Below are 10,539 nucleotides of genomic sequence, written 5' to 3' on the forward strand. Positions count from 1 at the left end.
GGACAACAGCCCCAAGGCCGGCCGGCCACGCCATGCCTAGAGCAAGCCCACCTTCCCACCATGGCAGCCAGCTTGCTCCAGGGAAGGCCGTTGCAAGCCTTCCGCAACAGGCCAGTTGCCCCACTCCCAGGCCAAAGAGGTTGTCTCCCTGCCCCCCGTGGCCTCAGAGCCCCTTCAGCCTTCCTCCGCAGGGCAGCTGAGGGTAGGCAGGCAGCCGGCCGCCAGGCAACGTCCCCACGGAGCGCTTTCCCTCCTGGCCACGCTCCACCCTTCCCCTCCCCTCTCCAGCCCACTGCTTGGCCCGGGCAGTGCCAGGCCTGAGGGCCCCGGAGCTTCTGCACATGCCCGGGGTGGCCGGGCACTCACCCTTTGCCGCCTGCTCTCGCCCAGATCCTCCAGAAGCCCAGCCACGACCTGAAGCAGCAGCTGGCTGGCTACTCCAAGCGGGTGGCTGGCTCCGTCACCGAGCTCATCCAGGCAGCCGAAGCCATGAAAGGTAGGGCGGGCGGGAGGTGGCGTTGCGCCGGGCCCGCGGAATCCCAGCTTGCCCTCCCCGAAGGGCCCTGTCAAGGCAGCGGCCGTTCAGGTGTCGGAAGCGGCACCCGCCCGAGAGCGTCAACGCCGGAGAGCCTCACGCCAGCCTGCAGCGGCCAGCGGGCATGTTTAGCGGGCCTTGCTGGGCAGAGGCTGCTGCATGAATGCAGGGGTGTGGGGGGGAGCCCTGCTTTCTCACGGCTTTTCCGCCTCCGCTAGGAACGGAATGGGTGGATCCCGAGGACCCCACCGTCATCGCGGAGAACGAACTGCTGGGCGCAGCGGCTGCGATTGAGGCCGCTGCCAAGAAGCTGGAGCAGCTGAAGCCGCGCGCCAAGCCCAAGGTGGGCCCTCCTTGCTGCCCCACTGCCTTTGACCTCCTCCGGCGCCCTAGGAAGGGCTGCTGGGGGCCGTTGTAGTCCCTGCCACGCCGCTGATGAAGAGGGAGGGGGAGGAAGGCAGCGGAAAGAGCTGAGGGGGCTGCCCCTCCCCCCTCGCACGCCTGTGCAAATGTGCCGGCACAACGCAAAGTCCAGTGAGGCCGTCCTTCATGGCGCTGCCCCCCTCCCCCTCCCCCCCCAGGCATCAGGCCCCCACCTCCCCTGCGGGGTTTGCAGGTTCAGCTCCGTCGCACGGAGAAGGGCCACAAGGCAATCTTGTGGAGGAAAATTCAGGCACAAGATGTTAGAGCTGGAGCCAAAATTGTAGCTCTGTAATTTCTTCAATTGGCATTGGGTGGCCAACTGGCTGAAGAATTTTGAGTTCCTCAATGATCTGTCTTTAAATTTAATCTGACTTTTATTAATCAGTTAAGGTAAACATATTTGCATACTGCCAAAACCACCATAGATGTGCCTTTTTGGATACTAAAACAGAGCGCTTGCCCTTTAATTGACAAAACTGCCCCGCTCTGCTAGAGGGGAAAACCACCTTGCTAGAGGGACCCTCTGCCTGATCCAGCACGGCCCTCCTTATGTGTGCGTGGGATCCCTCCTCCTCCCCCTCCTCCTCCTCCTCCTCCTCCGCCTCCGCCTCCTCTCCATGGGACCCCTCAAGGCAGGGAGCTCTTTCTTTCTCATTCTACACTACAGTGAGACACTGGCCCCAAAGCGCATGTACACGCACACGCAGCCCGGGCAATATGTGCGGGCAGTTCTTCAGGAAAAGCCCGGCTGCAGAACGTGGGTTTTGCAGGTGCCTTAGGAATGTGCCACAATGCCAGGAACGCGAGGCATAAGGAGCACTGGAAGAACCGGGAAGCCGGATCAGGCCAAAGGCAGGCCTGGGCTGGTATTTTGTCCCACCCACCCACCCCACACCCCCAGTGGCCAACCAGCTGCCCCGATGGGTAGCCCTCAAGCAGAGCGGAAGGGCCAGAGGCTCCGCCCTCCCGGAAGCTGCTTGTGTTCTGGTATTCAGAGGGACGCTGCAGTGCTGAGCCCACCTGCAGGCGGGGGGGGCAGGCGGGAGCGTCCCCTTCTCTTGCCTGACGCTGCTCTCTGAACCACCACCCCTTTTTGCCCCCCAACAGCAGGCAGATGAGAGCCTGAACTTTGAGGAGCAGATTTTGGAGGCGGCCAAGTCCATCGCTGCAGCGACCAGCGCCCTGGTGAAAGCTGCCTCGGCGGCCCAGAGGGAGCTGGTGGCCCAAGGGAAGGTGAGCTGGAGGGACCCGGGCGGGTGGGAAGGAGGGGAGGGCCTGGTCTCAGGGGAGCCGGGCTGGCCTCACCCCCTCGCTCTCACTCTTCCTGCCAGGTGGGTGCTATCCCAGCCAACGCCCTGGACGACGGCCAGTGGTCCCAAGGCCTCATTTCAGCAGTGAGTATGGAGTTCTCCAAACCAGGGAGGGAGGGAGGGAGGGAGGGGGTGTCTTCCTTTGAGGCAGGAGCAGCCCCTCCTCCCCCATGACGCTGCCTTTTCTTCCCCCCACCTAAGGCCCGGATGGTCGCTGCTGCCACCAACAACCTGTGTGAGGCGGCCAACGCCGCTGTGCAGGGCCACGCCAGTGAGGAGAAGCTCATCTCTTCGGCCAAGCAGGTGGCCGCCTCCACGGCCCAGCTGCTGGTGGCCTGCAAGGTCAAGGCGGACCAGGACTCAGAGGCCATGAAGCGCCTGCAGGTGAGCGGCCAATGACCTGGCTTCCTGCAGGGCCGGGGGTGTGTGTCTTCCGTGCCCCCTGGGCTCTGGCTGATGCGGGGGGAGGAGTTCCAGGGAGTGGTGAAGGAGCTGCATGGACCGACCGTGGCCCTTTCTGGACAGCCTGGACCCGGCTGCTGCGGCTCCTCCGTTCCCAGGTGTTGCCAGCACAGGAGCTCCGGCTATGACAGCTGTTTCATGCCACGAGATGCGGCCATGGGGCGGGGGGGCAGGCCTTTGCCCGGCCCCTTGCTGCGGCCAGGAGCCCACCCGTGCTATAGAGACGTGGGCTCAGGTGGGCTGTTGCCGTGGGGTGGAGCCCTGGCATGGGGGGGCTGCGTTGAGGCCAGGCCCTGCTGTACCCCTGTCAGTTGCCCCAGCAGAGATGACTTGCTCTGGGGTGTTACTGACGCCCAGCTGGGAACATGCCCGCTGCAGCCGGCGCTGCTCCCTCTGGGTGCCCAAGGACCAGCTTGCAGCAGTAATATCGCCGCCGCCGCCGTCATCATCATCATCATTATTATCCTGCTTTTTTCCCAGTACTCGGACTCAAGACGGTTTACAAGATTAAAACATTTACAATTAAAATATATAAATATAAATTCCAAAAGTTAAAATAGAATTAAAACTGTAGAAAACTTAAAAACATGTTAAAATTTTTTTTAAAGCTGTAACAGATTAAAAAAGGTGAGGGGGATCGAGTACTTTAATACAGGTCCAGCGTAGTTCCAAAATCCTGCTGAGAGAAAAACGTTTTTGCCTGCCTCCGAAACTGCCAGAGGGAGCCAGCCTGGCCTCCCTGGGAAGGGAGTTCCAGAGCCTCGGAGCAGCCACTGAGAAGGCCCTCTTCTCCCACGTACCCCTCAGGCGTGCCTGGGATGTTGGTGGGAGTGAGAGGAAGGCCTCCCCCAGAAGGTCTCAGAGCACGGGCAGGCTCACATGGGAGAACGCAGTCTTTCAGGTGACCTGGACCCGAGCCGTAGAGGCCTTTATGGGTGATAACCAGCCCTAGGGGTGTGGAGGGTGCAGCCTTATCCTGACGGAGAGGAACGGCCCTGCTAGTCACTCCTTCATCCATGCCCCTCTTTCTTGGAAGAGACAGACACCCTCCCCACCCACCTGCCGCTACCGTCCGGTTTCCCACTCCCAGTAAACCCGCTTTCCTTGGATTGGCTTCAGGGGCGCAGGGGAGGCTCCTTCCCCGGCGCGATCACAATTGCTTTCCTGCTGTGAGCTGCAGGGTTCACGAACCACCGCTCCTGTGAGCATCTCCGGAGGCTCCTTGGGTGGCCACTGGTCCCTCAGCCAGGCTGCAGAGCACCTGTGGGTGTGAAAGGCTACAGGAGCCGCCGCCTCAGATCAGCTTGTGCCACGTCTGGCTCGGTTACTGGGGCACATTCAGATGAACCAGTGCTCTGAGATCTAGGTTGGAAGCTGGGGAATATGGCTCTGTGTCCACAGGAGTCAAAGGCCTTTCCTGGATCGAGACCTTAGCTGTACACGCTCTGGTAACGTCTCAGATAGATTACTGCAATGCACTCTGTGAAGACAGTCCTGAAGATGCAGCTAGTGCAGAGCCAGCAGTTGCCAGGAGCAGCCCAGAGGGATCACATGTATTCCTATCCTGCAAGCACTGCACAGGTTCCCTGTGAGCTACTGAGGCCATAGAATAGCAGAGTTGGAAGGGGCCTCTAAGGCCATTGAGTCCAACCCCTTGCTCAATGCAGGAATCTACCTCAAAGCATCCTTGACAGGTGGCTGTCCAGCTGCCTCTTGAAGGCCTCTAGGGTGGGAGAGCCCACGGCTTCCTTAGGTCATTCATTCTGTTGTCGTACTGCTCTAACAGTCAGGAAGTTTTTCCTGATGTCCAGCCGGAATCTGGCTTCTTTTAACTTGAGCCCGTTATTCCGTGTCCTGCACTCTGGGAGGATTGAGAAGAGATCCTGGCCCTCCTCTGTGTGACAACCTTTGAAGTATTTGAAGAGTGCTCTCATGTCTCCCCTCAATCTTCTCTTGCCAACGCTAAACATGCCCAGTTCTTTGAGACTCTCCTCATAGGAGCAGTCTGAGGGCTTAAAGCCTTTAGTGATTTGGGACCCAGGAAGCGTCTCCCCATTAACAGCCAGCTCAGGCCCCTCCGTTTGCAGGAGATGCCCAGCTGCCCCACCCCCCACCCCCCACCCTGTCAATGAGGTGAGGAGAGTGGGGACACAAGATGGGGTCTTCTTGCTGGTGGCCCCCTGTTTGTGGAAGTCCTTCCCAGGAGAGGAGCAATTAGCGCACCCACACCCACCCTGAGTACTTTTAAATGTAAGATATTTTTTATTTACAAAAACATTTTTCTCCTGAGGTCATTATTGTTGTATATTAAATTATGAGAGATATTTTATTGTTCTTGCATTTAGAAATTGTCAGTATTGTTTACCCCACTGTGCTGCTTTTGGGGGTGGGGGGAGAACGAGGATCTCTGGGACAACGTACCATATAGGCCAGGAAGAAGTCGGGGGGCAGGAGAGCCTCTGAGCTCGTTTGGGCCAGCGCTTGAGGACCCCAACCCTCACCTGCAATGGGGGTGTTTGGGTCCCTGGGGGCTTTGAGAAGGGAAGGTCCCGCTCACAGGGCAGGACGTCCGCCTGCACTCCGCCGCCCGGCCTCTGGTCCTGTGTGCCCCCCACCCTCGCTCCCAGGAGGGCGGTTGGCAGCTGCCTCTGCGCTCTGTCTCCGCTTGGCCCAGGGCCGCCGGCGGCTCAAGGAGCAGGGCCTGGCGGGGCCGTTCTGGGCAGGGGGCCACCGTGGCTCCTGCCCATCCGTCCTCCCCACCCCGCTCCTGCATGGATTGGCCAGGCCTCTGCCGCCCCCTGCGTCCCTGTTGGGTCTCGGAGAGGGGGCCCCATGGGTGGCAATGGAAGGCTCCCCCCAGACAGGGCCCCGTGGGGCCGCCTGTCTGTTCTCCGTGTCTTGCCCTGGGCCTGGCTGCCCCGCCATTGCCCGGACCGGCGGAGGGGATCCCACGGAGCCAGCCCAGCCTTTTCCTACCGAGGGTCACCTTCTCTCTCTCTTCTCCCCCCCCCACGCCCCCATCCAGGCTGCTGGCAATGCCGTGAAGAGAGCGTCGGACAATCTGGTCAAGGCTGCTCAGAAAGCGGCCGCCTTCCAGGACCACGACGAGACAGTGGTGGTGAAGGAGAAGATGGTCGGTGGCATCGCTCAGGTGAGGCCAGGTGGCACTCGGGCAAGGAGCGCGAGCGGCTGGGGGGGGCTCTGAGGGGGAGGGGGCACGCTGTCTCTGCCGCCGCCCCGCTGCCGGGGGGGCTGGCTGGCTGAGGCCTGGGCTTCCCCCGCGGCCCCACAGCGGCGCTTCTCTTTCCCCTCCTCAGATCATCGCTGCCCAGGAAGAGATGCTGCGCAAAGAGCGGGAGCTGGAGGAGGCGCGCAAGAAGCTGGCCATGATCCGGCAGCAGCAGTACAAGTTCCTGCCGTCGGAGCTGCGGGACGAAGGGCAGAACTGAGCTGCCGCCTCCGGCTCCTCCCCTATTTAACGCCGCCCCTCCCTGAGCAAGGGCCGGCTGGGCTTTCTCCTCCTGCCCCGGCACGCTGGGCACATGCTGCCAGGGCCTCCGCCTGCCGCTGCTGCCAGCCATGCCCGCTCACTGCACAAGCCCCACGGCGCCCACGCCACACCCCAGGCTGCCTCTCGGGGGGCGGGGGAAGAAGCCGCCACAGCCAGGCAGGACCTGCCCTGCCCTGCCCTGCCCTCTGGGCGGGAGCCTTCCTCCCACGTGCCTTGGCCTCTCACTCGGCCCACTCCCCTCCGGGGGTGGGGGCTCTGTGGGTCGGTGCTGCCGGCTGGAGGGGACTGCTGCCCCTGGGCTGGCCTGGCCTGACTGTGCAATTGGAGGGGGCCTGCATCTCAGCTGCCCCCCCCCCAGCCCCTATGCCAACCACGTATTTGCCTTACGCTGGGCTCGCTGCCTGCCTCTCTTCCTGACAGGCGCGGGTGCCCCTGCTCACAGCTCCTGGCGCAGGAGGGCCGGACACAGAGGCAGCCCTCCCGCCACAGCCCCTGCTGCTGCTGCTGCTGCTCTTGACTCCCAAGTGCCTGCCTCTGTGGGGCCAGAACGGTCCCTCACCCCTTGGTTCTGGCACCCACTCCCCACCCCTTCCCCTGAAAACTCTTGCCCCAGCAGCAGCAGCTGCCGCCTTGCTCTCTGCTGCACGTCCCCAATCTCTGTGCTTGGTCCGTTTTTCGAGACCGTCCCACTCGCTGAGGCTTCTCACCTTTTGTAATTTTGATACGTCAGTACGCTGCCTGTGGAAACTCTGCCAGGGATTCCGGGGGGTGGGGGAGGGAGGGACCGATGGAGGGAGGGGATCAGCACCTGAGGATGCCTTGAATAAACTGGTTTCCCTGCAATGTCTGAGTCTCAGCTGTTGGAATAGGAGAACCCGGACCCCCCTCCGTCTCTTTGAGTCGGACCTGGAGATGTGTGGGCCTGGCTGGTTGCAGCAGCACCATCCTCCCTGAGATGGGGCTTAGCCACGGGGTGGGAAGTTGGTTCTGCCCAGAGGCACATCCCAGAACTCCACACGTGCCCCGCTCAGAAACGGGCCTCTCTGACCCCTCCACCCCTGCGCAGATCCAGATGGCAGCAGCCTCCGAGGTGGGGCTGGTTCAGAGCCCGGCCTGCTTCTGTCTCCTCGCCCTCTGCCCACTCGAGGGTCTCAAGCTGCTCCTTCCTCGTGGGCTTCTCTTCCCCCTGGTGCCCCTTCAGGAAGATTGGGCATCCCTCTGCCCACCTGAGCCCCCTTCCTGTTCAAGCCACAGACAGGACCACAGATACCTGTTCCTCTGGAAGAAAGGGAAGACGGGCGGGAGCCCCCCACCTGAGCAGCCTCCCTTGGGTCCGTTTCTCCACCCCAAAGGGGGGACAGAGTGAACTCCGGTGGCCAGATGGGGTTGGTCAGGCTGCAGAGGAGGTTGGAGTCACAAAAGAGCGGCACAGGAAAAGGCCAGAGCCCTCTCTGCGTTGGGGGTGGGCGTGGCACCGGGGTTGCTGGAGGGTAAGCTGCCTAGAGCAGAGGGGGGGGCACGACTGTGGGGCCTGAGAGACCCTGAATGGGGAGGGAGCGAGAGGTTGGTCTTCACTGCCTGCAGTGCAGGAGAGGGCGTGCTTTCTGGCAGCCTCCTTTTCTCCCATTCTAGCGAAAGGCCTGCAAGGGAGCTGCTGGCCCTGGGGGAGCCAAGATTTGCCTGGTGCGCAGGCCTCGTTCAAGGTGCTGACTGGCCAGGCAGGACTCGGAACGTGGCTGTGGCCCGGATAGCCCCATGGCCTCTGCACGGCTTCTCTGCCCTCTGCCTCTCTTGCAAGTGTTTTGCCAGCAGGTCCCAGACCATTGGCACCTCAAGGTGCCTGTCCTCATGAGGCAGGCATGGGCTGGCACTCCGGCAGAGGCAGGCAAGTCTTGCCAGGCTGGGTGAGCAGCTCCGATGTGGCCAAGTGCCCCGGCCATTTGCAGCCAGAGCCATCCCTGGCCAGCGTGGGCACCCCTTGCCTGAGGGGGCCTGCTTGAGAGACAGTCCATACGGAGCAGCCCTTGGGATTGGCGGCTGACAGGACGGGAGCAGCAGAAGGGCCTTTCCAGAGGAAGGGGCGGGGCGGGGTTCTGGAGTCCGGGACTGCCACACACACACACCCATGCGAACAGCTGCAGTCCCGGTCTCCTGCAGGATGGCAGAGGATCCCTGGCAGCTTGGGCAAAGGAGGCCTGTGCTTGTGATCTCCGAACGCTCACACTCCCCCTCGGCATTAGAGGGGTCCCCTCTCCCCAGTGCTGCCACGCCAGCCTGCCTGCCTGCCTGCAGGGCACGGCAGCCTCTCCATCGCCCAGACCTGGCGGAAGCCAGACTGGCCCCTGCCCCTGGAGGCCCCCTGCTGCTGGCGCAGCCAACCGCTGCTTTTGAGCCTCTGGGAGTGGCGGATGCCAAGACACGCCGCTGCCCCCTCCAGATGTGGGGAAACTGAGCAGCACTTTGCAAGCAGAAGGGCCCGGGTTGGTCCCTGGCTGCTTCTCCCTCTCAAGCCTTGGATAGGGAGCTGTTGCTGCCTGTCAGAGTGGGTAATGCTGACTCAGTCGCAGGCAGCTTCCTCTGTCCGGATGAACTGGCACTTCTCTTTCAGGTGGAGCAAATGGGGGGCGCGTCCCCAAGGTGGGGCTCACAGCAACCAGACCATAAGTGCCTTTTAGTGGAGCGATGTCCCTTCTCTCTCACACACACACACACACACCTGCCCCTGTGTGTCCAGGGAGGCCACCTCTAGCCTGCACCGCACCTGCCAGGGCCCAGGGCAGCTTCTGCACACCAGGCCTGACGGCCGCTGTGCCAAACTCTGCCTGGCCTGAGGCGCCCCCTGAGCCTGGCGCGCTTTGTCCCCCCCCTCTCTTTGGAGGGGGTTTGCTCCTGCCTTCGGCTGCCCAGCAGGTGGTGGTTTGGAGATGGGGTGAGGCACCCCCCAGCCAACGTGGCCACCCAGTTCTCTCCCACTGGAGGTGGGCCTGTGTGCACATGTGAGAGAGAGAGAGGCTACGTTTTTGGCATGTGGAGGTTCCCCTAATCCCCAGCTGCCTCAACTGAGCCCAGAGCCAGAAATAGCCCCCAAGAGCTGATCTGACAGACAGGCGGGTGACAAGGAGGGCACCCCCTTCCCTAGCCCCACACCTGTTCCTGGCCGATCACACGGAGGAGAATGAGCGTGCACAGGAGGCCAAAGAGCCCCCCTGGCCCTGGAGTGGCTCAGCGGGGGCAGGGGATGAGCTGCTCTCACTTTGTGGCTCCCCCCCCCCCCGCTGCAATTCGGCACTCATGAGCAGGGGAGGTGTTGGAGTTTGGAGGTGCTGCCAGCATCGCTTGCACTGCCTAAACAGAGAGTGGCAAGATGGGATGACTCACTGAACGCCTTCAGCAGTGCTCCGAAGTGGCCCTGGAAGGGCCCAGCACTGGCCCTGGCCCGTGAGGCTGGCAGTGTAATTGACTCGGGTGGGGTGGTGGAGTCAGGTAGAAGGAAAGGGGGGCAGCTGCCTCTTTTTAAAAAGAAAATCCTGCCGCCAGGTGCCATGATTTTTTGGGTTTTAGGATGGATTGGATTTTATTGATTTATGGCTCTCCCACCCCCATCCACCTACTTCTATGCATCTGTAGCCACATTGGGCAGAAGGGCAGAATATAATGTTTGAAAATACATTTAGGGGTTGAGAATTACTCTGATTGCAGTGATTGAGGCCCTCTTCCAACTAGGCAATCCTTGGTTTTACTGAGATACAGCTTGAAGATCTTGGAGGGAGAATTCCTTCAGCTGACGGGGGGGGGGGGGGGGCGCAGGGGAGTCTCTAAATGAAGGAGCGCTCCGGATTAGCCAGGCCATCAATCCTCAGTTCAGTTAAGCCTGGTTGTGGCTGTTGGAAGGGATGAATCATTGGCTTCCTTCCGTATGACTCGGCTTCTAAAAGGCTCTTCTGCTGGGGCTGCCTCCTCTCCACGCTTCAGGCTGCCAGAGGGTGGAGGGGCGCGTCTGGGTCAGCCAACTAACCTGGTAATTAAAGTTGGGGGGCGGCCAAGCAGCAGCAGCAACTCCATCTGTTTTGGCAAAGCCATTCAGACCACAGTGGCTACGCACACACACACCCCACACAGGCGGCACACACCGGTGGGCCCTGCCTAGAGACACTCACAAGTGCTTCCTGGACAGCCCATTTGCCACGCCCTGCCGGCCCCAGGACAGCAAGTCAGCCAAAGGCCAGAGACCCAGGAGGAGAAAGCAACTCCCCACACAAATGCTGGTCCTGATGCAGAGGAAGAAGGCCCTGAAGAGG

General features: G+C 61.6%; 1 protein-coding gene across 2 annotated transcripts in view; it reads left to right on the top strand.

Annotated features, from left to right (window-relative positions):
- Nucleotides 1-7,001, top strand: part of TLN1 (talin 1) — a 93,575-nt gene extending 86,574 nt beyond the window's left edge. For both annotated transcript variants that reach the window (XM_063128349.1, XM_063128351.1), the window contains 7 exons: nt 391-496; nt 754-878; nt 2,066-2,191; nt 2,290-2,352; nt 2,470-2,652; nt 5,756-5,881; nt 6,048-7,001. In XM_063128349.1, the coding sequence (XP_062984419.1) occupies nt 391-496; nt 754-878; nt 2,066-2,191; nt 2,290-2,352; nt 2,470-2,652; nt 5,756-5,881; nt 6,048-6,179 (861 nt within the window). In that variant the 3' untranslated portion in view covers nt 6,180-7,001. The remainder of the gene's footprint in view (nt 1-390; nt 497-753; nt 879-2,065; nt 2,192-2,289; nt 2,353-2,469; nt 2,653-5,755; nt 5,882-6,047) is intronic.
- Nucleotides 7,002-10,539: the final 3,538 nt, after the last annotated feature.

Source organism: Elgaria multicarinata, chromosome 6, assembly GCF_023053635.1.
Source record: "Elgaria multicarinata webbii isolate HBS135686 ecotype San Diego chromosome 6, rElgMul1.1.pri, whole genome shotgun sequence".
NCBI lineage: Eukaryota > Metazoa > Chordata > Lepidosauria > Squamata > Anguidae > Elgaria > Elgaria multicarinata.